The sequence below is a fragment of the Lagenorhynchus albirostris genome, chromosome 6, assembly GCF_949774975.1.
Source record: "Lagenorhynchus albirostris chromosome 6, mLagAlb1.1, whole genome shotgun sequence".
NCBI classification, from domain to species: Eukaryota; Metazoa; Chordata; class Mammalia; order Artiodactyla; family Delphinidae; genus Lagenorhynchus; species Lagenorhynchus albirostris.
This window is the reverse complement of record NC_083100.1, coordinates 7445354-7473315: the sequence shown is the minus strand read 5'-3', so window position 1 is coordinate 7473315 and position 27962 is coordinate 7445354. Positions and strand designations below refer to the sequence as shown.

At 45.1% G+C, this 27962-nt stretch overlaps 1 protein-coding gene across 6 annotated transcripts; it reads left to right on the top strand.

The window, feature by feature from the left end:
* Positions 1-240: 240 nt before the first annotated feature.
* On the top strand, positions 241-27270 carry EIF4E2 (eukaryotic translation initiation factor 4E family member 2). Of its 6 annotated transcripts, none has more exons than XM_060151843.1 (8): positions 241-374; positions 7413-7527; positions 8485-8619; positions 12886-12990; positions 14446-14598; positions 14698-14834; positions 21556-21634; positions 26758-27270. In XM_060151843.1, exons 1-7 carry the CDS (start codon positions 355-357, stop codon positions 21599-21601), a joined length of 711 nt encoding a protein of 236 aa, XP_060007826.1. In that variant the 5' UTR covers positions 241-354; the 3' UTR covers positions 21602-21634; positions 26758-27270. The 6 variants fall into 6 exon arrangements, with proteins under 6 accessions (XP_060007826.1, XP_060007827.1, XP_060007822.1 ...); XM_060151840.1 differs by lacking the exons at positions 21556-21634; positions 26758-27270 and adding exons at positions 778-864; positions 16566-16831 and having other exon boundaries at positions 349-374; XM_060151841.1 differs by lacking the exons at positions 241-374; positions 21556-21634; positions 26758-27270 and adding exons at positions 468-483; positions 778-864; positions 16566-16831.
* Positions 27271-27962: the final 692 nt, after the last annotated feature.

The following is a 27962-nucleotide window of genomic DNA, read 5'->3' as shown; positions in this document are numbered from 1 at the left end:
CCGGGGTCGGAGTCGGGAGCCGTGAATCCAGAGTCTGCGCCGTCAGCTACTCGGAGCTGTCTTTCTCGGAGCCAGCCGCGGGAGGGGGTCAGCACGCGCTCCCCTGGGCAGGGCGGGCGGGCGGCGGGCAAGAACAGGGACAGAGCCGAGGCCCGCAGCCCGCGTGGCCACCGAACCTGAGCAGCTCAGCGCAACCGCCCGACTACTGCGTCCTGGCGTACCCGCCCCCTTCCCGGCCAGCTCGCCGACGTTCCGCTGCGCCCCGCGCAACCGGAAGTGGTCGGACCCTAGGCGGAAGGACCTGGCGGAGCGGAAGTCACTCCGTGAGGCAGTGGTGACGGCGGCGGCGAGAGGATGAACAACAAGTTCGACGCGTGAGTGGCGCGTGGCCGCCTCCCGAGGCCCCTTCCCCCAACCGTTCCTCGCGTCCGCCCCCGCCGGGACCGCCGGCGGCGCAAACTGCGGCACCGGCCTTCCTTCCTGGTTAGGGCTGCGGGCCGGCCGGGCCTGGGCGGCCGGCGGGAAGGAGGGGCTTGGGGAGGAGGGATGCAGGGGTCTCAGGGACCCCAGGGTCATATGGACCCAAAGCGAAGTGCGGGGTCCGGGCGGGAGGAGGTGGCCGTGCCGCCTGGAAGGAGATTTTCGGACACCCTGCCGGGCGGGTGCGGGTTGCCAGCTGCGTGGACGGGCGGAGACCGGAGGTTTAGGTGTTTCCGCAGCCTGGCTGCTCTGCTTCTGCGCCCAGCTTTTCTCACACACTCCCTCTGGCCTAGGCAGGTCATCTCTCCAGAGTCTCAGTTTTCTCATTCGCAAGGTGCGGACGGTAACAGAGCCCATGTCGTAGAGTTGCGAAGATGCAATGAGGTAACGTGGCTGCAGCGCTCAGCGCAGTGGCTGTTCAGTTACGGAATTCTCATCTTCCCGAGACTCCTTCCTGCTTCCGTTCTCTTCCCCCTCCTTTTCCCCTCTTCCAACACACTCTCCAAGAGCTGCTCAGTTTCTTGCCCAACGGGTATACTTGTTATTGCCTCCTCCTGCAGTTCTGTATGTACCCTATCTGTTTGATTTCTAGTTCCAGCATCAAACAATTGGGAGGTGCAGAAAGGAAATACAAAGTATTTTTGCATATTTCCCTGCAGCGATTGAATCTGGAGGTAGATTATGTTTTGGCTTTCTTCTAGTAGTCCAGTAAATCTGTCTTCTTTTCCGAAGACCTAGATTTCCAGTCTCAGATCCACCAGTTACCAGTTATTTGACATTAGAAAAGTTACCCAGTCTCTGAGCCTCTGTTACCCAAACCGCATTAGTTGTTAGTGCTCTGTTGCCTTAGTGAGTGTGATAAGGATCAAATCACATTCGGCGATGCTTAAAGGTACTTTAAGATATAAAGTATCTTTTTAAGATATAAAGTACTACATTTAAGATATAAATGTAAAGTGGAATTACTATTAGTTTAGGTTGTGACCCACTGTTGCCCATGGGAAATTGGGGTTTTTCCAGTACCTTGAGTGCTGGTATGCAAATTCCAAGGTCCTGGACTCCCGCATTCCTGGCAGCTCCTCAGGAAGCTTCCTGGTTGCTGAGAGGGCTCTGCTACTTGAAAAAAGTCTTTGGGAGTTTGCTCCCGCCCAGTCGTAAGCCCTGCAACTCCTAACTTCAGATCTAAGTCCTGCCTCAGAGGAGCTTTCTGCCAACCCTGTACCTCCTTCTCCGCCGAACTGAAGAAATCAAAATTTCACTTTAAGGAGGTACTTTATGCGTAATCTGGCCCAGCCCTACCCAGATCATTTGGAGGTTCGCAGTAGCTAATTTAAACGTGGCAGTAATGGCTTCCACGGGCATTTCGCTATTTTTCACATATTATTTCTACTAATTCTAACAACCCTGTAAGGGGGTCATGTTACCTCCTTTTACAGATAAGGAAAATGAGACTATGAGATTAAATAACTTGCCCACAGCAACGGGAAGGGCCATATGGTGAGATTCGAACCCGGGTTTGTTGTTTAACATTTGTTCAAGCACATCTTGACGAAAATTAACCTGGGCCATTTTTAATTAGTTCTAATTGTTAACTATTCATTATACTGAACATCTGTCTTCTAGCTATGCAGGAAAAAAACAAAGCTGTCTTTCATTCGAAATTAGCAATTGAAGACAGCACTCCAGCCCTTAGTTTTGTTTTTGTTGCCTTTGTTTTTCATGCAAAAAAGTGTGCAGTTTTTAGACCACGGCTGCATATTTGGTCTCTGCATTCTTCACCACATGGCTTCTAAGGACATGTTCCAGTTTGCCAGAGTCCTAAAAGTCCAGTGCCTGGAGTTGAGTACTGTAGTCTAATCTGACGGGCTCAGATTGAAGAGGAGCTCTAGTCTCCTTTTCTGTGTGGCCTTCTATGGACCTAAACTAATAGCCGCCACCCCACCCCCCCCATCAAGTCATTAGCTGCCATTGCCATTGATCCTATTCATATGTAAAAGCCTAAGATGCTTTCACTATACTTCAGTCCCTACGGTGTTGAGCTTGGTTTTCAAATCTAGATGCCATATTTGATTTTGTCCCTATTCTTTTTTCTTAGCCTTGGCCCATTCTTAATTATTGTCCGAACCACTTATTCGACATTCATCCTAGTCTGCCTCGTATTGCTTTGATCTTAGAAATCCATTCATTAAACGTGTTTGCTTTCTGCCACTGCCTGATGCTGGACATGTAAGGATGAATTAGACCAAGTTCCTACCGCAGTGAATCGTCTAGTTAGAGTATGAGGACATACCTGGGCAGAAGCTTGGTGAGCTAATTAGGTGCCACTCAGCCTGGACAGCTTCAGATGCTAATTGCCTGCCTAAGTGTATTGAGCAGTGATTTTTCTGTCTGGATTGTATCTTTGCTTCACATCCAGCTTCAGGCTGGTAAGAGTAGCCTCCAGAAGACAGGGTGCGAATGCCTTGCCTTAAGTGTAGGCTCAGAGAGCAGAGTGGTTGCTTAGCTCCACCCTCAAGAAATGACAGCATAAGATGAAGGTCCATTAGGGTTTCCATTTACTATCTTAGAAGGGAGTCGGGAGGTGGGGTCCAGGGATCACAGTAGCATTGTTTCTTCTCTGGCATAATTATTTTTGTTATTTTTCTGTTTCCTAGTGGTTAGCAGCAAAAGCACTAAAAAGAAAGGCATTTATATGCTTCGCTTGGGGCTAGAAAAATGTAAGATGCTGAGGTGACTGTGCCCCTCTTTAACCAAGATTGAAGGGAAAGGACCCCAAAGGATATAGTGGGGAGTTGGGAACTGAGAAGAGAGAAATGATGTGAGTCCCTGTGGTATGCCCTAAAGAAGAGAATTAGGAGCTCTCTTGGGCCTGAGCAATTTTTAAAAAACTCATGAAATGTTCCTAATCAGGAGACAAAAAACCGGCCATGACAGTACAGCTGGGACAAGTACAAACATTTATATGGGGATGTTCAGAAGAGGGAATCCCAACTCAGCCTAGAGAGAGATCAGAAAATATTTTCAAGAGAAAGTGGTCCTGGACTTCCATGGTGGCTCAGTGGTTAAGAATCTGCCTGCCAATGCAGGGGACACAGGTTTGAGCCCTGGTCCCGGAAGGTCCCACATGCCACGGAGCAACTAAGCCCATGCCCCACAACTACTGAGCCTGCGCTCTAGAGCCTGTGAGCCACAACTACTGAAGCCCGTGCGCCTAGAGCTCGTGCTCCGCAACAAGAGAAGCCACCGCAATGAGAAGCCCACGCTCCGCGACGAAGAGTAGCCCCCGCTCGCTGCAACTAGAGAAAGCCTGTGGGTAGCAACGGAGACCAAATGCAGCCAAAATATAAATAAATAAATATTTTTAAAAAAGAGAGAAAGTGTCCTTAGTCTGAATCCTGAAGGACAAGTTAAGTAGGGGAAGAGGAGCTCTCTGAGCAGAGACCAGGTGATGAACACAACAGAGGGCTGAGGTTGGGGACTGCAAGTAGGCTGACCACTGGAGGGAAAGGAGTTGGTTGCACCATGCTGAGGTCAGACTGCGTGTCGGGTATTCCATAGGTGTTCTTATTTTTTGTTTTATTTTATTTTTGGCTGTGTTGGGTCTTCATTGCTGAGCGTGGGCCTTCTCTAGTTGCAGGGAGCGGGGGCCACTCCCTGTTGCGGTGCGCGGGCCCCCCATGGTGGCGGCTTCTCTTGCTGCAGAGCACGGGCTCCAGGCACACAGGCTCAGTAGTTGTGGCACACGGGCTCAGTAGTTGTGACCCGCGGGCTCTAGAGCGCAGGCTCAGTAGTTGTGGCGCACGGGCCCAGCTGCTCCGCGGCATGTGGGATCCCCCCGGACCAGGGCTCAAACCCGTGTTGCCTGCATGGGCAGGCGGACTCTTAACCACTGCACCACCAGGGAAGCCCTCCATAGGTATTGTTAAACACACAGTATGCTTGTAAATGTTGTGGGACTTGCATGCTAGACAGGTTCCTCTTGAAAAGGAAACCAGACCAGCTCAAGTTTAATGAAGGGGAAGGGGCATTGTAAGCACCATTAGGTCTCCCAGGAGTCCAGGGAGGGTGAACCAAGCCAAAGAGATGGCAGCATCACAGACAGAACCATTCTCCTTTCCACTCTCTGCTCATCTGCTCATTCCCTTTGCCCCTACTGACTTTCTGTGCTCTTGCTTGTTGTCTTTATTCCCTCATGGCTTTTCTTGTATGAGACTCATATGACTCCCTAGTTCCTGAATCCATATGATCTTTCATCTCCTGGATGAAAAGCTGAGGGAGGAATTGGCTCATAATTTTGAGCGAGCCCCTGAGGCATCGTTTATTGGCCAGGCTGAGCCACCCTTTAGTCTGGTGCCCTTCCTTCACAGTCATGTCTTGGCCAGGGTGGGGTTGGGGACAGTCATGGCACCATGCACGATCTCGGGAGTATATCCTACAGCTAGGGCTGTGAAGTGGGCAGAGCAGGCACCCCAGCCCATGCCTAGCCCATCCATTTTAACATTTGAGCACTTTTTATGGGGTAGGCACTGGGGATTCATGGGCAAAAAGAAAAACAGTGCAAAAAACTTAGCAGCATGTTTCTGCATCTATAAGGTAATACAGGCATACCTCTCATTTTACTGCACTTTGCAAATACCGCTTATTTTCTTTTTCTTTTTTTTTTTTTTACAAATGGAAGGTTTATTGCAACCCTGTGTAATTAGTGATGGTTAGCATTTTTTCACAATAAAGTATTTTTAAATTAAGATACATACTTTTTAAAGACATAATGCTATTGCCCTCTTAATAGACTACAGTACAGTGAAAACATAACTTTCATATGCACTGAGAAACCAAATAATTTGCATGACTCAATTTATTGTGATATTTGCTTTATTGCGGAACCAAACCCACAATATCTCTGAGGTATTCCTGTATCTGAGTTACAATTTGACCACTTCTAGTACCTTCCCTGAGAATTGCCAGATTCCATTTGACTGGATACGGCCGGAAAAGTGATTTCAGAAAAGATCTGGAAGTTAATGGTCCAGCTCTAGACTAAACAGCATTCTTACTATCTTTGTGAATTCACCTTCCATTTATCTTTTTGTCTGTATCTAGTGAACTTTAGGTTCACTGAAAGCCTTAGTATTGTGTTTTGGGGGGTGGCAAATTATGCTCAGAGACAGGTTTTCTTTGCCAGTAGTTTATTTACCACAGATTCATTGTGGGAATTACAGTAATTTCATAAGCCAGTAGCATGCAGATGCCCCTTATTAAGTTAATAAAGAAATAACATACCATACTCCAGACCAATGATAGGTTAATCACACTGTTGTTCCACGCAAGGGAAGATGAATAAAGTCCAGATTTAGTTCAGTTGTACCTTTATATGAATTGGTACTGGATGAGATGGCTTTGCCAACCAGCAGCTGAAGTCCAGCTGCCAGCTCAAAAATAAAAGTCACTTGTTGCTGGAGCACATCGCTAGGAAACTACAGCACTGGTGTTGACGGGCAGGCTGATCTCTGTGGGGCCGCTACATGGTTTGTCACCACTGCTAAAGGAGTCACCTCGACCACAGGAGGAACTAATGTCCCTTCTTTTCCTGAGACTGCTGCAGGGTTTAACATCACTGCCAACCAGGAGTGAGTGGCTTGAGATCTTCAGAGAGCAGGATCAGCAAAGGATAGCTTTGCCCGGACAGAGACGCTTGGATATTCCTCACACAACTCTCAGTATTTATAGTCTAAGTGTCCCCTCACTGTAGTTCCTTCTTTATTTGTTCCTATTGATAAGGCCCCAGCGGTGCCACTCGGCAAGTGAGCTGCTAGTGGTTAACAATGACAGCAGATGAGATGACATCCTAACACACTTCATTCTTTTATTAAAACAACTTTACTTCTAAAAACAACTTTTTTTTTGTCTTTGTCATAAGCAGGTGGATTAAAATATCTTCATTTAAGTCATAAATAAGTGGATTTGAAATCATAGCAAACCACTACACAACACTTAGGGTGGTTTCACTGCTTCTGAAAGGGTGGCACCTAAAGTACATTTGACTTAAAAGGCAAGAAGACGTTCCTTTCTTTTCTTTTTCTTTTCATTTAACATCAATTCAGCATCTTCTGGTGCTACATGTTAGGGCAGCATCTTCTTGTCCTAGATGCTGAAGATACAAAGATTAATAAGACACTTCTAAGGGCCCCCTCTAGTAGGAAAAACAGATGTGGGAGGAATGGTACCTTAGGCTGAGGGGGTAGTGTTTGCAAATAACACAGATGTGGGAATATAGGTTGCTTGGGGAGGTGGGAGGAGGGAAGGAGGATGCCAGTTGACAGGAGTCAGATTCTAGAGGATCTTATGTTTCATTGTACTTTATCCTGCATGGTGGACATGAAAGGGCAAGGGACAGTTGAGAGTTTTAAGCATGGAAGTTAAATGATTAGATTTGCATTTAGAAGGAATATGCTGGTGGCGATGTAATTGAGATGACAGGGGAAGACGGCCTAAACTAAAGCAGTAGCAATGGGGAGGGGTAGGAAAGATGGTTAGAAGAAGTGGCAAGAAAGAAAAGTAAGTTTTTTAGCTTCATTTGAAATGCCAAAGCAGTTATTTAATCCAGAAATTCTTCTCATTATTGACTATTTTTGGCAAAGAAAACAATCCCTTTCACCGTTTACCTCTCGCTTCTTTGCACAGCCTTTTAGAAAACTAGAATGTGGAGCTTTCTGGAATTCACAAGTTAGCTGATGGGCAGTTTCATTTTTGTTTAATCCTCCTAATTGCCACTCTGCATTCTTTGCCGTCTCTCATCTCATGTGCACGTCATTGCCTGTATCTTTAAGTGACTTGGGGTTGGTTTCCTGGTAGTTCATTTGACCTGGTGGCTTTGTTAGATAAGCAGGAATCAGCTCAGTCATGGAGTAACGTTGTTTTGCCTTTCCATTTAGATTGAAAGATGACGACAGTGGGGACCACGATCAGAATGAAGAAAACAGCACACAGAAAGATGGTGAGAAGGAAAAAACGGAACGAGACAGGAGTCAGAGCAGCAGCAAGAGGAAGGTGAGTTTTGTGCTGCATAGATGTGGTTGCCTTTGGACTTGAGACTTGGTTATCTTGGGAAATCTGGAAGATGCAGATTAACTTGATGGCATCCTGTTTTGTAATATCTGATTTTGTTCTCAAAAAAGGTTGTTGAATCACTGGAGTTCATTTTGGGACTTAGAACTTTTCCCTTGCCACACGATCTTGAGATGCTGCCTTGCTTTCCAACATTCTCCTAGCCTGAGGTAGGGGAGATAAACCCTGGAGTTTAACAAGGATGTTAATTGCTTCAGAAGCTGCTCCTCAGTATTTCAAATCCTGCACATCACTTAGAATTTTTGACTGTTTAGTTAGTAATAGTGTGAGCTGATTTATCCCACAATATTGAGTACCTTCCAGATGCAGGCATTTTAGGTGCTAAGAGGACACAAAGGTGAATGAGACTGTGGATGAAGGAGTTTACACTTAACAGTACCAGTAATACTAGTAGCTGTCATTTATTGAGTACTTACTCTGTGCCAGGCATGGTGCTAAGCACTTTACCTCTGTTAATTAATTTGATCCTCTCAGCAGCCCCATGAGGAGGTGGTTATTATTTTCCCCACTTTGCAGATAAGCAGCTGAGGCACAGACTGGTTAAGCAACTTGCCCAGCGTCATTAGCCAGTAAGTGATAGGGTGTCATAGAGGAGGCCGACTTGGCCTGGGAATATGTTGAGATAAGATACAAACATAAATATCTATGATAGGAATTAGAAAGTTACGAAAGCATTAAGACCAGAGAAAATGTTAACAGGAACTTAGAATCAGTTAACCACTAACTTACTGTGTCAGCAGAATCTTGAGCCCACTGTAGGTAATTGAGGATGTATCCTTTTTAAGTGTGGAGGTGGTAAGGGGTGACACTGTAAAATGTTTTCTCAGTCTCAGAGCATGTGAAAAATGCCCAGATTAACACACCTTCTTTAATTCACAGGCTGTTGTCCCTGGGCCAGCAGAGCACCCCCTGCAGTATAACTACACTTTCTGGTACTCCAGGAGAACCCCTGGCCGTCCCACCAGCTCACAGAGCTACGAACAGAATATCAAACAGATTGGCACCTTTGCCTCTGTGAGTACTGGGTGGTTTAATGTAGCGAGCCTTGGTAGTACATTCATGCCTGTGTTTACATCGTTGTGTATATATACCCTCCTGGTAACATACTTAGGATTCTGGTTTCCTTAGTTGACTGACCTGAGTCTCTGAAGTCAAATTGGCTCGTTCTTAGATTTCTCATTACACGTCCATAGGTGACATACGTCAGTATCAGTAAGTATGTGAATTGTGGAACTGGTCAGAAGGGGACAATACAGAAATACAGGCTTGTTTAAGTAGATATTTATTGAGTCCTTACTGTGCACAAAGTGTCATGAGGGATACAAAATTTTATAGTACGTGGTGTCTGTTCTCATGAAGCTTGACAATAAAGTTGAGAATAAAATTAGAGTTTTTGTGTTTAATAATCTCCCATTAGGGTTCCGGATATGTTAGTGATTATGCATAAAGTAGCATCTTTTTTCTGTGTTCAGAAAGAAAAGGAAGTCTATTTTTTGTGGGTACTGTCAGTACAGAGAGCCCACACTCTGTCTTATCTCCCTCACAGGTAGCTAGAGTTGTGTACCCTGAGAAGCTGTCTGCAACTAAAACCAGTCTTATTCAGTGAAGATTATTATATATTTTGTAGGTGCAGTACAGTCAATCTCTGGGCCGAATCAAATGCAGGATTTGTTATTTTCTTGAAATTATTGAGGTATTTGTCCTGTTTAAAATGCAGACACTGGAAAAGAAAACTATAATAGAAAATAAATTTTACAATAAATTAGTAAAGAGGAAGGACACAATAATAGGCACTTCGTGTGATTTCCTTCGATCGTTATGATAGCCCTATGAGGTCAGTGATGTTATCCATATTTTACAAATAAGAAAAATGAGGCTTGGTTAAGTATCTGATCTGAAGTCTCAAGTCTGTGATAATTTACTTAAGTGAAGGAACCAGTATTGAAACTCAAGTTGGGTAGGCTGTAAAAACCACCTTCCAAAGCCTATATTCTTTTACTCTTCCATATACCAAAATGCATGCCAAGAGGCTCCAGTTTTTTAAAATGTTTGTTTACTAGAAGCAGCTATATTTATCTGTTTATTATTAATCAGATATGCATATATAACTGATAATCAGATCATCTGATTACTATGCTGAGTTGATATAATTTCAGCCAAAAGCAAAGATCTTGTTTTAGTTGGCCTGTGCTCTCTTACCACCAGTAAATTTAGGCTTTTGAATTATTAAAAATAGCTTGCGCACTGGTACATATTTGGTTCAAGAAATGTTGAATGAATTCAAGGCACTAATAGGGTTCTAAAATGAATAAAAAACCTTGCCCTTAGGGAAATAAGACATGCCCAGGAATTTCCAGTACAGGGAGGCAGTGGGAAGTGCTGTAAGAAAGGCATGGCTAGAGTGCACTTGGAGTGCAGAGGGAAGGAATTAATTTCAGCTTGGAGAAAGCCTCTTTGGGAGGAGATGGGTTTGAGATTGAATTTAAAGAATTTGAACATGTGATAAGAAGAGGAAGGAATTCTTGGCAGAGAAAACAGTAGAATTAAACTTAAAAATATCCACGTAGTCCTTAACATTCCTGAATCCACAGAAATTTTGATGGCTTGCTAGACATTACAGGTTAAATGGCAGCCATTATGTTGTAAACAACTGGTTAAGCACTCAGAGGATCAGAGAAGAAACTGAACTGGGGAGGAAGTTTTCGTTCAGGAATTTGTTCAGTTATTTTAGCATAATTATAACTATTCTAGCATTTTTCTTTCCCTCTTAAGAAAGGTATATATGAATTTACCCAACTTGCTCAAGGAGGGTTTTTGTTTTCTTTTCTTTGGGCGTGTATGCTGAGTTGAACAGTTTGTCATCAGCATCATCTTGGGTTAATGCTTCTTTATACTCACCAATGTCATGTAATTCAAGGCATTGGGAAATGCCTCACAATATTAACTTCCTCACAAAGAAATAATTACATTGTAAAACCAGTGATGCCAAAGCAGTATTTCCCATTTGTCCTCAATCCTAGTGTTTGACAACATTTAAAAAGTTCTTGAAGTTAAGGTAACTTCAAGGTAAGCATTGGACGTGGGGATCACAAGTGCCATCTGTTCTACTGCTTGACTTTGTGGGCTAGGGCGAGTTCTGAAACCGTTTCCTCAATTATAAAATGAAGAAGGTAGTTGAGATGATTTCTGAGGTCTTTTCTGCACTTCGTATTCTGAGTCTAAATGTTTATTTTTTGGTTTCAGTTGGGAGTTCCAAAAATGAAAATTGCCTTAAGAGAAGGAAAAAAGATAAAAGTTTAATACTATTTCTCGATCTGCTTACTATTTCATCTCTCTTATGGTTTGGATATAGGATTCTGGCTATAAGATTATATAGGATGGCTTTAAGATTGGTGGAGACCAAACGGTTAATAAAGCAATGCTCAATTGGAGGATTGAGAATGGTTGGTGTACTTTGTCCCCAGCACCCCCTCAAGTCCTGATTCACAATGAGCCATGGTTTCTAGTAGGCATACTTCATTTCTTTGCACTGTGTTAGGGTCGGAAAAGATTATTGCTCATTGTATGCATATGACCACTCACTGTCCCAAATCACTGCGTGTAATTAAGCATGGCAGTGGCTGAGATGAAACACTGCATTGAAGTCCTACAGATGGCATTCATTCCTAATTTCTTTGTAGCCTGAGACATTTCCCGTGTTCCTGCTCTCTAGAGGAATGGAAGGCACAGCCATTTCACACAGTCTGAGGTCTGTTTCTCCTCAGTTGCTATCCATATCTGGGAGTATGACCTGAGTCTCTGTCTGCTTGGTACCCATTTTCAGCTGCGCATTATGGAGTCTTGCTTCATGTTTAATTTAGAGCCAGCAGTGTCTTGGCAAATACCAACTGTTTCTTCAGACTGTTCCACATTTTCTCTTTCCTCCTAAAGTGTGCACTTCACTGGCCAGTACTTTGTAGCTATTCTCCATGAATTGCAGAGGAATAGGGAAGTAATCTCTCCTATCAAATCACTAGTGAGAGAAACAGAAATGGCATGCTGAATATAAATAAGCATACATTTTATAGAGAAATATGTCTGATTTTCTAACAGGACTGTGAAGGAGGAGCAAAGAGAAAATCTCTAGCTAAGAAAAGGGACTTAAACCCTAAGTGAGAGGCTAAGTCCTGCTTGGTTTTTGGACCGTCCTGGCCTTAGCAAGGGCACCATGGTATGGAGTAGTGCATGTGGTTGATTCTGTCACTTAATGCTCAGTAACTAAACAAATAAAATGTATTTCATTGTAGCTAATGCTATACTTGATGGTTAACATCTTCGATCAAGAAGTGCAGTTTGGGCTTCCCTGGTGGCGCAGTGGTTGGGAGTCCGCCTGCCGATGCAGGGGACACGGGTTCGTGCCCCGGTCCGGGAGGATCCCACATGCGCTGGGCCCGTGGGCCTTGGCCGCTGAGCCTGCGCGCCTAGAGCCCGTGCTCCGCAGCGGGAGAGGCCACAACAGTGAGAGGCCCACATAACGCAAAAAAAAAAAAAAAAAAAAGAAGTGCAGTTACAGGGCTTCCCTGGTGGCACAGTGGTTGAGAGTCCGCCTGTCGATACAGGGGACGCGGGTTCATGCCCCGGTCCGGGAAGATCCCACATGCCGCGGAGCGGCTGGGCCCGTGAGCCATGGCCTCTGAGCCTGCGCATCTGGAGCCTGTGCTCCACAACGGGAGAGGCCACAGCAGTGAGAGGCCCTCGTACCGCAAAAAAAAAAAAAAAAAGTGCAGTTATAAATATAAGTCATGAGCGTGTAATGTACAGCACAATGACTAGTTAACTCACACAGTTAATAATACTTTTTTTTTTTTAAGTGATTTGGTTCTAAAGAAATACATTCAGACTGAGGTTATGTGGCATTTAATCTGTCTCAAGACTTAAGTGGTTTTTATTGTGTAAAAACAAGGTCCTCTTACACCATGTGATGATTATCCTGTGATTTCTGCAGGAGAGTATGTATTGACATTGACCAACTAAGGCTCCTAGCTGAGGCTGGCATTTCTCACCTAAAGAGTTTATTCTTGTATCAACAATATTACATTATTCTTTTATCAAAATATACAGTATGCTTTCCTCTAACATGCCTTCCTTCCCACACAGTCCCCCAAATGAAAACCTAACCTCCAGAAATTAGAGCCTCTAGCAGAGTGTCTTCCGTGTTTATGCTCTTCTCTTAAATAAATCTCACATTCATTCAAAGAAGCACAAGAAACATCTTTTCACTCTGCTGTCTTCTCACTGCAGGTGGAGCAGTTCTGGAGGTTTTACAGCCACATGGTACGTCCCGGGGACCTGACAGGCCACAGTGACTTCCATCTCTTCAAAGAAGGAATTAAACCCATGTGGGAGGTGAGGACTGAAAGCCTCAGACTGCTCTTCTGAGCAAGTTTTTTGTTTTAGGGGTTTTTTGTTTGTTTGGTTTGTTTTTTTTTTTAATTTTTAAATTTTTTTTTAAAGCCATGTCAAAATTAAAAGTATTTTATAGTTTTCTCGGGACTTCCTGGCAGTCCAGTGGTTAAGACTGTGCGCTTCCACTGCAGGGGGTGCAGGTTCGATCCCTGGTCGGGCAACAAAGATCCTGCATGCCTTACGGTGCTGCCAAAAAATTTTTAAAAATTTATTTTAATTCTAAAGAAGTATTTTAAAGTCTTCTCTGAAAGCTGCGTCACTATTTGGTCCGTTGGAAATGGGACCTCTAGGAAAAGGCACTGATTCCATTGTTTGTCTGTGTGGATGGTTTTCAAAGATTGTTTTATCACTAAAATGGTATTATAACAACATTAAAGGATTTTTAAAAATTACTCTTCCCATAGAACTGGTTTTGTGTGTGTGTAATATATTACCATAGGGTACATATGATTAAAGTGAGTAAAAATAAGCTTATGGGCAGCAACTGGAGACCCAGAGCTGAGCTCTATGATCTCTTTGCTGTAACCCATCTTCTCTATTCTGATGCCAGGGTGTTTTTCTAGAAGACAAACGGGATCACCCACACATACCCCAGTTAAAAATCTTATGCAGCTCTCCATCGCACACACGATCTTGCACCTAATTACCTTTCAGGACTTGTCACCCATCATCTCTAAGTCCTCCCTTCACTGTAGCTAGACCTTCCTCTTTGCATCTCTGTCTCACAATCAGAGTTTGCACACTGCCGTGTTCTTCCCAATGCCGGCAGAGCCCTTCACCTGCTTTACCTGGCTAACTCCTGTGTCCCTCAAGACCCGGCTTAAATGGTTTCCTCTTCCTGGGTGTTTCTGTCATGTTCTTTCTGAACTTCCTATGCATATCTGTGTTACAGCAGTACTTGTCAAACTGTACTGCTGGAATTAATTTTCTTGTCTATCTTCTTCACTAGACTGGATCTAGGTAGAGACTGTGGCTTCATGTCTGTATTTGGGACGTGGTAACTCTTGATAAACTTCTGGCGAATGAAGTAAGGAAATCTGTTTGAAATCTGACATTTCATTTTGATGTAGTTCTGAAAAAGGATGATGATGATTATTATTATCATTTTGGCGTATATTATCATTTTGGCTACGCCGCGGCTTGCGGGATCTTAGTTCCCCCACCAGGGATCAAACCTGGGGCCCCGGCAGTGAAAGTGCCAAGCCCTAACCACTGGACCGCCAGGGAATTCCCAAGAGAGGATTATTTTTAAAGGGTCCGTTTGGCCATTTTTTCCTATAGAGATGAGTAATTGGGAAGCAACAAGACTTCTTAGTGATCAAGGGATCGTTGGCCCTAAAGCAAAAGAGCTGTGAAACCATATTTTAACTTTAAATGCTTTCTCTCTTTTCACAGGATGATGCGAATAAAAATGGTGGCAAGTGGATTATTCGGCTGCGGAAGGGCTTGGCATCCCGTTGCTGGGAGAATCTCATCCTGGCCATGTTGGGGGAACAGTTCATGGTTGGGGAGGAGATCTGTGGGGCTGTGGTCTCTGTCCGGTTTCAGGTAAGCCACCCCACGGGCAGGTCTGCTCCTCATGTTGCCTTTACTCTTCTCACTGCCTCCGATTTGCTTTGATGATTCCTTCTGTCGTTCCTCCTGTAGGAGGACATTATTTCAATATGGAATAAGACTGCCAGCGACCAAGCCACCACAGCCCGCATCCGGGATACGCTTCGGCGAGTGCTTAACCTACCTCCCAACACCATTATGGAGTACAAAACCCACACCGACAGCATCAAGTATGTGTTGTGGGGGCTTGCGGGGGGCGTGTCCCTAAGTTTAGCAAAAGTAGGTCCTTAGTTGGGCCCAGAGGAATGTGGTCGTACAGAGACTGACTTCAGGAGAAGGGACAGACCAGTCTTCCCCTAGTGCTTCTGGCCACCTGTAGCAGTTCTTTGCTGGCAAGGTTCCCTGTCCACCTACACTGTGGGGTGCTTTTTATGAGAGAGAGCCCTTCTGCAGAATCCCAGTTGCACTGCCTGGGCTTGCTTTATTCACACAGGCTGTCTTGTCTTTCATGCACTAACCACTGTCGTAGAATGAAAGACAAAGTGCTCTTCTTTTTCTTGCTGATTTTTAAGATAATTTCACTGAACAGTAAGGCCCTCCTCCCTGTCTGCCCCTGACTCCACTTTTGCATGTCTTTTTAACCTGTTAGCTTCAGTCTGTTTTCTTTGTCCTGGGAAATCGACTTCGTATCAGGAGTGATGACTCCATTTCCTTGTGTGTAGAGCTGAACTCGTAGAGGAAGCAGAGTAGCGTGTTTGTGGGAGTAGAATCTAAGGGGAGCATGGATGCCAAAGGGGAAATTAGCTTTGCAGTCTACCTAAGACTCAAGGAAGTGGAGCTGGACGTCCACAAATGAGAATCACTGGCTAGGGTTGCTCCTTCAGTGATTGAATGTCATAAATAAATCCAGGTTATTATGAAAACGTTGTGGGGAGTGGCTGTTAGATTTTCCTCACAACTGGAGGGAGAGCGAGCCAACTAGGAGTCAGGACTTGGAGGTTTAGTTCTCTCCTTTGACTCTAATATCAGTGTGTGCCTTTGAAAAGTCTCTCTGCCACTCTGCTTCAGTTTCCCCATCGGTAAAATGGATAATAACGCTTTACCCAACAGGGTTGTTTGAGGCTGATTTAATCTTTGTAATTGAAGGTCCTCAGATGGAGAATGCTCTTACAGGGCCAAGTATTATTGCTCTCATCGTCATCATTAGTAATAATATCATCATCCTGCTTATTAAAAACATTACTAGTAATGAGCCCAGCCATGGTGTTCAGCAGGCAGACCATTTGGGAATCTTTTTCCCCTGAATTTACAGATCGTATTGTGGGTGGAACTGGCTTAAACTAGCTAAGCGCCAGTTTTTAATTTGGAATGCTGCCATAGGAGGTGTTCTGTATCACATGGCTGGGTGTGGCTCATTGTCGCCACCAACAGTTATTAGCTAGCCATGACCCTGATTGCTTGCCTTGGCAGTCCCCGGGTCAGCATTGTTTTTCTCTAGGCAGATTTTTCCTATTCTTTGTTCTGGAATACAGGTAGTTTCTGCCCTCCAGCCAGACTCAGTCTAGGCTGGAGAGACCCACACCTACCTTTTCTAGGACTCTTACATTTAAGGTTCCCAAATGCTCTCCACCCCCATCCCCCCCAGAAGCAACCTTTTCACCTGGATAGGAAAGGGAAAGAGGTATTTTTCAGCTCTCCCCTCTCCACTGTTCTCCCGCTCTAATACCCTGAAGCAGTTCTTCCTGACTTTTGTAGAAACACGTACAAGTCCTTAGAGTCTAGGAGAGCCTTGGGGCTTATTGCCTTAGCCTGCTGCTTGCTGCCTTATCCAGAGGCCTGCCTAGTACTCCAGCCCTGCAGCTGCAGGGACCAGAAAGCCCTCCTTGATACCTAGATGCTACTTTTCCTCGCGTCTCCCTCTCTTTCTCTCCCAATGTGCCAACATTTTGCACTTTCACTAGAATGCCAGGCAGGCTGGGCCCCCAAAGGCTCCTTTTTCAAAACCTCTGGAAGCCGCGGTTGAATGTGCCGTGACCCTCTCCCTCTCTGGATGGCACCGTCACTGAAGCTGGCATCGTCGGAGTCTCTTGCTCTGTTGGCGCGCTACCTGGAAGACCCTTCTGTCCCGGACAAGAGGAACCGGAAGAGCATTTTATGTTTTAAGAACAGGCTGACACGCAGCAGCTACAACAACAGCTGAGATCACTTAATAAATGGTGCTAAACTAGCTTGTCTCATGCTCTTGCTCTTTATGGTGCATCAAAGAAGTGGCCTTTCAGACTGACTGTCACCATATTAAGGAATGGCACAGACTTCTCCGCGGAGGGCCATCCGGGGAACGCAGCCTCATTTCCATAAGCCCATTGTATAACGTCACATGGTATTTTGTTCCAGTTCTGCTGAGGTCCGACATAATGAGGTGATATCTAGCTCTCAAAATGAGACCCCATTTTTTTGGTATTTGAATTTTAGTTTCCATCTAGTCATGCCAATGACCAGAACAGAGTGATTTCTGACTTAGAATTCAGCTTGAAAGTCCGTACGGTTGGAAAGGGGGATCCTTGGCCTTTGCTTTGCTGACTTTGTATGTCTTACTTCAAAGAAATCTCTTGCTTGGAGGTAAAGCCCTGCTTCCGTCTGTGTGCGGCTGTACGTATAGAGCTTCTTGCTTTGTGTTAATGGGGTTTACTCACTGTGCTAAAGCCGCCCAAGCCACAAGCTCTTTGCCAGCCTTCTCCCTTCTGCTGTCCCCTTAGAGCCAGATCATCTTCCTCTTTGAGCTCGCCCTGCTTGCACGGTCTCAAGGTTCTAGCCCTTCCCTTCCTCCCAGTCCCCAGGGTTGTTGTGCATCAGGACCTGGGGTGGGGAGATGTCTTTGTCCTGCTTGAGTGTGCTCCTTAGGGCATCTGACCACACACAGCACATACCAGCCCCTCATGTGCTTCGTGGCTTGGCATGTATGTGCTGCAGCTCGGCCTTCAGGCCCCTAACCTGCATGTAGAATTTCAGCAAGCCTTACGTTACTTTAGGCTTTCTGAGGAGCTACCACCAAAACCAGAAGTGAAACACTTGCCCGCACTAGGCCAGGTTGCCTGATCGCGCGTGTGAAGGTGGCTGTGGGCGTAACTTGGAGTTTGCCAGAGTGGCTGTGCGCTTCCATTATGGCGGCAGCGCCCTGAGCTATACCATCTTCACTGACCATCGGGCTCCACGTGGCCTGGGATCCCACAGAACACACACTGGGACTGGAGCGCCTTGGGCTCAGCCTCCTGGAGGTGTGGTGGTGTTGCTTTTTTCTGTTACGTACCCCAAATTGGGTGAAGGACCTAGAAGATGGAGACTTGTTGATGTATGGAAATGCCTGTTCTGTTTTCAGCGTTTGTCAAAGAATTACCTTCTATGGCCCTTTCCCTCTTGCCTTCCACTATAATGTTACATGTATTGACGTTAATTTCAGCTAATGTAACTGGTCCAGGGGATGAGCTTGATGTCACCTTCCAAAGTAAGAGTTGATGAGAAAGCACCAAACTGACCGTGAGACCCCTGTGATCCTTGCCACATCTGAGCAGAAACCGGAACTGTTCTGCTTTGCTCTGCTCCTTGTGGCTCTCCCACAGGTGTGGCTCTGTTTGAGCCAAGGAACTGGAGCTGCTTGGACTTGAGAATTCGGGGAAATGAGGAGGAAAGAGCCGCAGTTCTCTCCCAGCTGCTCTGGAGATTAGGGCTCCTGGAAATGGTGAGGGGAATTCTTTAGGGGTGGGTTAGATTTCTCAGTCAAGCGTACCTCCACCTTGCTCTGTTTCAGTCCAGTCTCCGGTGTCCTTTTTCAACTATCTGGTTTTCCCAGGCTTCCCCTGATCACACTGCTTGTGGCCTTTTCCTCCTGCACTCCCGAGAGGCTGATGCTGTGCACAGGGCGTGACGAGCTGCTTTGCTGCAGAGGGGATGCTGCCTGCTGCCTCGTACCCTTGCTTATTGCCAACAGTTAGCCCCTTAAGAGTGCGTGGGTCCCACTGTGAAACTGGTTCAGTTGAGTGTTAGCTCAGGGGTGTGGCTCTTTCTGATGAGGCCAATCATAGCTGAGATTTCAGAGATTTGGGTCCTTGCAGGCATCAAGTGATTCACTGTATCCGCCACTTTGAGGACAATCTCATAACACAGCCAGACTTGCAACCCAGAATCACGGAACCACAGGATAAGACTTGGGGCGCAGAGCCATATAGAGCAGCAGTGCCTCTTGTGAGGAAATTTCTCTTTGGAGTAGTCTCTTGAGTCCCTTCGTGCCTCTGGCCTGGAATGGGAGAGGGAAGACAGGGCCAGCTGCACTCAGTGGGCCACAGTGTTGGGAAGACTGACCAGGCCCCTCTGCAGAGAGAGCTGAGGGTAGGTGACTTCTCTTTATTCATTTATTCTAGAGGAGAAATGGGTTGAATCACGGGGACTTCACCACATCTAGATTTCATTGTATTTAAACATTGAACTTCGTAGGCAAGAACCAACCATCCCTTCTCTTGCCATGGCTAAATCAGAGCCAGGTGGCACTGGGTCATACCAGCATAATTGCTGGACTTTGCATTTGTGAAATGTTCCCCCATGCTGATGTTCAAGGTAAAGCCCAGACTAGCAGGAGGCCAAGTTCGTCCATGAGTATGAGGGCCAGCTGAGTGCAAGGCTGTGAACTGAGATTTGGGCCAGAGTAGGGTCAAGTACAGAGTTACACAGAAATGAGATCTCTGCTCTCAGAGTTTGCTTTCTGGTAAGTGAGCTGGCAAAAGGTGGTCTTTAAAGGACTCCTGGTTATCCTGTCATTTGAATCTGTTTAGAATGCCCTGCAGGCTATATTAATCTCACGGTAATTTAAAAAAGAATATGTTTTTAAGAAATTCAATTTACATGACAGTTTTAACATTTAACTTGTTCTTTCTTTACCTTTAAAAGAAACAAGTTTTAATATTACTAGTATGCCTGGGATGCCAGATGGAAAATAGCTAGAACATTCGCACCTAGTTTTAGGCGTTTGATTTGCCTCTTAGTCAAGCATTGGCCTGTGAGAACCAGCGATTGTACCAGTGACTCTGACCAGCTATCTTATCTCCACTGACTCTATATGAGGAAACTTCTTTGCCCACATTCTTCATGTTGAAGTTTTTACATATGAAGAAAATACTGCTGAAGAAAATGGGAGGGCAGTTTAATACTAAACTGGATTAGAGGGGACTCTGACATCCATATTTCTGAAGGTTCTTGACACAGAACTTCTGTTTGGACTAGTGTAGGGCTTTCTGGAAACAAAAGGATAAATGAGGTGAAGCTTCAACACAGCCATGTAATTTCTTGTTGACACCTAAATTGCTTAAATAGAATTTAAGTCTCACCTTTAGAGCAAGAGAGGGGTTTCCTGGGTCGTTGCCCAAGCGTCAGAGTTTGCTTTCTCCTTATCTCCATTTGTGAAGAGTGAAATGACCTTCTGACATCACTCGTGGACTCTCAAAGTTCATCACGTTACCATCTCTCCAGAAGGAGCTGTGAAGCAGATATCTTTCTGTGGAAACTGAGTTTGTGAATTGATAAAGACTGGCATGCTTATTGGGTGCTCTTCCATTTTCCTTCAGTTAACGTACCTGTATCAGTATTTTGGCAGTACTCTCTCTGAAGAAACCATTAACTTCAGATCAATCTCTTATTCCGAGAGATACATCATTAACTTATAAATGCTGCTGTTTACAAGAGGGAAATACTAATGAAACTGATGTGAATATTGCCTGGAAGAATGAATTTGTTGTGCCAGGTCTCTGTATTTAATCCCTTCCTATTTAAAAAAAGAAAAGCTATCTGTAGGAGACCTACTGATAAAATATATTTTAGTGGTCGTAATATTAAACCTGCAGTGAGCTAATAATTTAGCACATTAAACCCTATATGTTGTCACCATGGGTATATCACCCCTTTAAACCAAGAATGGAATAATTGACAGTAAGGAGTTTTAGATTTAAAGGCACCAAATTACCCATTTTATATATAATTCCCAGGGAAGTTACCTGACACTTTGTCCCTAAGTGGCTGAAAAATGGTTAAGGCAAACAGGAAGGACATAAGCTCCTCTCAGAAAACTTGAGGTGCGTTAGGGCTTCCAGATACACAGGGGATCTAGCTTTCTCCTGGTTTTTGGCCAGCAGTCACCAAGGCCCTGGTGTTTGTGGAGCATCATTCCAAGAGACTCTACCCTCAGTCACATTTCTTATCCCTTTCTAACTCCAATTTCTAAATTAAGTTAATAAGCATTAACGTTGTGTTGAGCATTGGCCCTTGGAAATTTTGAGCTGCTGTGACATAATACAACTTAATTTTAAGATAATAGTTACTTGGGTATTATCAGAAACACGTAACCTGATAAGAATTTGGGTCTGAGTTTAGAAGGGTCAGAAGGTTGGAAATACGAAAGCAGATGAAGTGGTGTAATTTCCTCATTGCGTCTTTGGACATTGTAATGCTGTTGGGTACCTGCCTTTACCGTCAGGGTGAGGCCTGATGAAGAAAGATAGTTTCTGCCACCTGTCCTCACGTCCCCAAGGCAGAAAGCACGGCTGCCCTTCGCCTCAGTGAATTGGAGGTGTCTCCCATGGTGGGTGAGCTTAGCTCTGACCTCACTGGTCTCCCCTGTAGACTTGTTGAAGGAGTGGCTAGAAGAACGTGCAAATCCTCTAGGGAGTAGTAAGGGCCAGACTTAGCCAGGAGACGAGCCAGCTGCCCCTGAAAGGTGCCGGCCACCCCGCTAAGCTGAGAGGAAACTCTAGGAGGGGAACCTCACTGCTGTGCTTCCAGGTATCGGTGGGCTCCACTTGACCTTGAGGGTATCTGAAATGGGGTGTGGGTTTATCTTGTCTGTTCTCTCTTTGTTAAAAAGCCTTTGATCTGAATGTACTATTGTGTTTTTTGTCTCTGGTTTGCCAGGGCCTGGGAGGAGTTTCATGGCCTGGTGAACAGCAGCGGCCGCTGATCGGACGCTCCCCCTCTGTCTCTCACACTCAGGGTAGGGCCTTGTCTACCTTCTCTGTAACCTTGTGACATACCTCTCAACCGTAGGACCCTCTTCCCAAGGGGATGCCCTCTCCCCACTTGTCCCCAGGCTTGCCTCTGCCAGCATCGAGCCTGCTTCAGCCCCTCCTCATGGACTGATGCCACAGTCTCAGAGGAAACCACTGAGTCCAAAGCCACTGACTTACCCTGCCTGGGTCACATGTCTCCTGGTGAAGCCCTGGGCAGGTCGATGAGCCTCACTACACTTCTGTTTCTGATTTGGAAAATGAGTTTCCACGGACTGACATGTCTCTGGTGTCTTTGGATGCCAACATTCCATGATTAGAAATGGCCCAGAGATCCATTTTCTTTTGCCTGGACGTGGCCATTTTTAAGCCATCTGACAGTGTCCTGTGACTAATAGGACAGTTCCACAGGCCACAGTATGGGTTAGGTGAGAGGTATGTCTCGTTTGCTGGTGGTATTTGTCAGTTGTGAGGAAACAAGTGATGGAACTTCTGAGTTTCAGCGTTTAAAGTGAACTGGGGGTAGATGTCAGGGCTGTGTGGGAGGCACAGTTCCAGGTTGTATTGTGGCTAGACCACCACGTGTTTGCTGGCAGAGAGAGACCCTAGGATATCGAAGGCTGGGTCAACTGAAGCATTCACTTTAAGAATATTTGTATTTCAGTTAAGGGAGTTCCAAGTCCATGTCTGTATCTTTAGCAGAAGGAGTTGAATTGGGTAAATTTACTCTGGATGAGAGGAATGGATAAAAGGACGGTATCTCCACGTGCCTGACCCAAGAGCACATTCCTGGACAGTAACTGTCCCCGCCCCAAACCCATCCCTAAGAAATGGAGAATTTCTAAAATGGAAAAGAACATGTCAGCTGTAGTAGCTGCTTCAGAACTCCCCTCTCCCGGGAAGGAAGGGAGGCTTTTTCAGGAAAAGGAGACCTACATTCCTCAAATGGGCTAAAGAGATGGCATGACACTGTGAGGGACAGAAGCGGGTGGCCAGGGGTCTGAGTAATAAACAGTCCCAGAATTCCTATACACTCATGCCACTCATATCTGTTTTTTCAATAGTTTAATTCCTTTATTATAAATTCAGCTTCTAGATGATAACATTAGATTTTCAAAATTGCAATTTAAAGAGTTTCTCTGTATAGTCAATATAGAATTCTGAGATGGATGAAAACCATGTATCAGCTCTAATACTGATACATTGATGTGTAGGCTGGAAAGCAGCAGATACTCAAAATAAACCAGTTACATTCCCAGAGGCCTCTGGTGCTATAGTGGACGTGTTGTAACAGCACTACCATAGTTAATTCTAAGGTTCCTTTTCTTTTGCTTTTAATGTCCCTAAAATTGGGGTGCTTACAGTGAATGTGATAAGAAAGGTTTTTGTCGTAGTTTAATTGGCAGCATTTACCTCTTAATGGTGGTGCCTTTAAAATTCAACAGCATCTTAGGTTCCATAAAAAAAAAAGCTTTAAAATGAAACTGGAATAGACAGAATGGAAGACGTAAAATTATTCCCTCTCCTCTCAGCTAACACTAAACTCCCCAGGAAAAGATCTTTGAATTGCTTTGAAAAGTCATATAGTTGCGTAAGTTGCATAATTGCTGTTTTGTAGTCTCTTTGTTCTTTTTGTTGCCCCCCCCCCAATATCTTTTTTATAGGGCAGATTGAAGGGAGCATTCATGGGTTAGGTGTTCTCCTTGAAGCACAGACTTGGGAGAATGAGAGGAGTATTAGAGTCTAAACAAAAAACCCAACTCACTTCATTGTCCTAACAGACTTGAGAAAGACTTCATATTTCACCTTTATTGATTTAACCTTGTAAGTGGTAAAAGGGGTGTTCCAGGGAGATGCGCATACCCAGCTTGTGGTGGTTTGAGCTGCCGTTTTAGAGGCCCCAAACTTTAGCCTTCTTGTCCTCCCTCCCTCTCCTCCCTTCCAAGTAGATCACTATCTATGAAGAAATTAAAAACTGCTATTTAAATAATTCTTGAACCACAAATACTTTTCCTCAATTTATCTGATGTTTTGTGACGTTACATGTGGCTGCTAATATTTTAGGAGTATGTCATTTGACCTCTATTACCATTACAAATAAACATTGCCCTTTTAACCATGGCTTCAGTAGAAGTCCCAGTTAGCTGCTGGTTTGGGGCGGTTGGGGGGTGGGGTAGATTCCGGGTCCCTGCATGTCTAGGCTGACATGCACAGAAGCAGTGATCTCTCTTGATGGAGAATGAACTTGATGTGGTCACTCGGTAGAGATGAGAGATTGAAGTTTGCCCTAGTAAACCTAGGGGGTTTGCAATTTTGTTTGCTTTGCAGGGAGGGAGAGAGGAGGAAGCCAGAGCTGGCCTGGGCCGGACAGCTGGATAGCCAGAGAATGATTCCCTGAAGACCATGATGTAAAGATGTTATCATTTCCTTCTAAATGATCTGTTACATCATTGAAAGCCATTGAACAAACCCAAACCCAAAAACCTTCCCAATAGTCTGCACATTGCTAGGTGCTTGGAGGGTCTAGCTTTCCGGAGCTCAGTCTAGATTGTCTAAATTTTAGTTTGCTTTTAAAAGAAGAGAAGCCCATCTTTTAAAAAGAAAAAGAAAAAAAGAAAAATTGATTGTGGCCTCTGCCACTTCCTGTCTACCTTCTCTCTTTCTCCTAATCTCTCTGTGCCCTGCAGCCTGGGGTGAGGGACATAACTGAGGATTAGTTCCCAGCTGGTTTGAGGTGAACACATTCCTCAGACTAAATTTGGCACCAAGCTCTTCTCAACCCACTTTTTTTTTTTTTTAGAAAGGCTGGACCTGAGCCGCCAGCTGCCACCCGCCTGCTTCAGCCTGTCATTGTCAGGAGCCTGTTGCCCACCCTCATTGCTCTTTGTTTTTCTTTATATCAGACTAGACTCTTTTTGGAAAAACTCAGCTGGATTCTTCTGGCTCTGTTACTCTGTCACTCCCCATTTCCATTTTACAAATAAACCTTAGAATGATTCTGACTTCTTAGAGATTTCTGACTATGAAGAGATCTGTGGCAACAGAATTAGAATCAATATTACGTATCTTAGTGGGAAGGTGCTATAGAGCCCTTCAGCTTACCTGCCACCGGGAGGGTTTGTTCTGGCCCAGCCCCAGCACAGTGCGGGAGTTCTCCAGAACGTAGGTGGCCTGCGTATGGTGATGATTAATCCTAAAGATTCTCTTCTTTACATCACTAAACAGCAGAAAGGGCTGAGTCCAGATATTTGCCTGCCATCTCTCTTACTCCAGATAAGACAGATAATTCTCCCACAGTCAGAAGATTCTCTGACTCTACCTTCCCGCACCCCTGGCTTTCTAGTCTCCCTGCTGGTTGACTTTTGTGATCCAGTTGATCTGTAGGGACAGAGATGGCATCAAAGGGGAAGAAGGAAGCAGCAAATCCTTCTTCCTAACCACTTCTTTGTTATTAGAGGTGTCCTCCGTTGTGCAGACTGTCACAGCACAGCGTCCCTAAGGGGACTCAAATAGCACACCTCAGTTAACGCCTGCTTTTCTCTGTCTTATGATCAGATGCATTCTTATTCTTTGTTAGCTTCTTGCGGCCCCTCAGTGGGGTCTGCCCTTTTGAAAGGCCCTTTAAAAAGATGATTACCCCACTAAGTTCTCTTTGTGTTCAGTCTTCAACTCCTTAGATGGAAATCATTGAAATTCTCAATAGCATTGATCATTGAGCTGCATGGTCATGTATGTCAGTTACAAAAATACCAGTGGGCTTTTGAGATAACATCAGTTTCTTCCCAGCCAGAGTTCACCCACGCCAGCTCCATCCAGTTTCCCTCTCTGTGTGCTTGTCTGCAGTTACTGTCTGTGTAGTGAGGGCTGTGAGTTACTGTCAGCCTGCCACCATCGTGGAGGAGAATCTGTTAGCCAGCAGCAGGAGAAAACTGCATATTCCTTCGTCAGTATTAATTCATTCTGGACCAATTGCCAGATACCCAATCAATTGTAGCAATTTTAAGACAGGTCAGTTAAAACCAAAGCTTCTAGAATGTTCCATTAAAATTAAATGGAAGAAATCATTCCAAAATCAGGTTAATGAGAATTTTTCTGTCTCAAAATTTCAGACGAGTTTAAGTCTGAAGCACTGGGCCAGAGCAGTAGATGCAGTGACCGCTAAAGCCCCTTCCAGCCCTGAGATTGGGGATTAAAATGGCGACGCGAACTGCTAAGGTGTTGTTGGATTTCTAGGGTGGAACAGGAGAGGCACTAGTGGGCGGCCGAACCTGTCTGCATCCAGTAGGAGGCAACTAAGAAGACATCACAAGATCTGTTACACACACACACACACACACACACACACGCACGCGTGTGTGCACGTGCTAAGTTTCTAAAGTAAAGTGTACTCAGGTTTCACCTCTTAGAATATCCTTTCATAAGCAGCTATAAGTTTTGAACCAAGGGATTTTTGGTTGATTTTTTTGAATATGTAATACAATCTGTCGTTCAATTTTTTAAAAAAAATGCATGTGCGTGAGTGTGTGTTTGTGTGTAAGAGAGAAAGAGGTTTGCGTCCCACTCTTTCTCCATCTGCCCAGCTTCCAGTGTCCCCCCTGCCACCACACTGCCCCAGGTAACAGCGTTTTATTACGTATGACTTCCTTGAGGCAGATATGAGCCTTATTTCCTCACTCACACAGGAGGCAGCATATCAAGTCCACGCACTGTTCTGCACCTTAACGTTTTCAGTTTCTCTTGGCGATCTTTCTATATTAGTAGAGAGTTTCTTTTCCTTTCATTTTTTTTAAGCTGCACAGTATCCCTTTAATATTTAGTCCCCTGTTCACACGCGTTTGGGTTGTTTCTGACCTCTTGTAATTGCAACCAGTTGAGTCCAAGTGGCTGAAGGGACTCGGGAGGCAGGTTGCTGTGTTGGCATTAGATGAGCAAGGAAGGAAGGTCCTGGGGTGTCAGGAGGGCCCGAGAGCTGCCGAGGCCAGGTTTCCCCGTGTGTGTGTGTGTGTGTGTGTGTGTGTGTGTGTGTGTGTGTGTGTGTGTGTGTGTGTGTGTTGCCTAGAGATGACCTGTGTATTGAATGCTCTCTTTTCTCCCATTTTTTTTCTTTCAGGGACAATTCAAGCTTTCGAAATACAAAAATCACATTGTGAAAGTACACAAGCTGGCAATAATCCTTTTCTGTATGTGTGTGTTTGTCTGAAACGGATGGGAGGTCTCCGGCTGGCCCTTCCATCTGCTCACTGAGGGGACGTCCCTGAGCCTCGTGCTCCCCTTTTGCACTCATTCCTGGAGGACGGATTCCGCTAGACACCCTCCAGCATCGCTGACTTTATAAAGCGGAAAAAATGGAAAACGTGACTTTGTAATAGACAAACTTTTTTTTTAATGGGGTTCTGTTGGGGGAGTTCAGCCTTTCCTTTTTCTGTGTGCTGTCCAGATGCCTCCCGGGCACCCTGTCGTGCTCTCCTCTGCTGTACAAAGGGCGTCGTGACCACGTGTACAAGCCAGAGCTGTCAACTGAGCGTGATCAGTATTATGAATGTCTGTGCATCCAGGAAAAGCTTTTTGTTGGAGAGTCCCGGAATAGCTATAAATGCTGTCTTCTAGACCTGCCATTAAATTATTGGGACGTTTTGTTTATTTCACGCCCCTCTTCCCCCAAGCCCACCACTTTCGGAAAATGTGTTACTGATTTTGTATTGTCTCCTGCCTTATGCCCTCCAGTCTTCCCTCCTGTGGGACTCTTTCCTTTTAGGCACTGCTGCACTTAGAAGTTTAATCCAGTGGGCTACACTGGTTTCACTGAGGCGACTTAGAAGGTATGACTTCATAAATTAAACCAGAGCAGAATCCAGTTTAATGAGGAGCTAGGTTATAACAGAGCTTCCAAGTACAGGATTAGGAGCTGAGGGCAGTTTCTGAAACCGTTTTCCCGCATATGAGCAGGGCCTGTGTGTCCAGCCTGTTTCTGTGGGTTCTTGCATGCCTCTGATTGAGGAAGGGAAGCAAAAGCTGGTTGTTGCCAGGTGTTAACACAATATGGTGAATTCTATGATCTGGAAACTGGGACATCTGAAGAAAAGTTGACCATGATGGATGGCTTTCTTTGCACGGCTATACCTGTCTTCAGTGGTTGGAGAAACCTACTTTCAGTCCTCATCACCTGGTGTACGTGTTAGCAGATGCGTGCTGATCCAGGATGCCCGGACAGAAACCTTGCAGCTGCTGCCGCCAGGCTCTGAAAATGACCAGGCACACATCAGAGAAGCTGGGTGATCTGACTCCAGAAGGACTGAAATCAGAGAGGTCAAAGAG

Excerpts from the sequence above, each read along its gene's own strand:
- EIF4E2 (XM_060151839.1), top strand. The coding sequence starts at position 355 with ATGAACAACAAGTTCGACGC. Across the intron at positions 375-7,412 it reads ATGAACAACAAGTTCGACGC|ATTGAAAGATGACGACAGTG; the intron begins GTGAGTGGCGCG and ends CTTTCCATTTAG. Across the intron at positions 12,991-14,445 it reads GAATTAAACCCATGTGGGAG|GATGATGCGAATAAAAATGG; the intron begins GTGAGGACTGAA and ends CTCTTTTCACAG.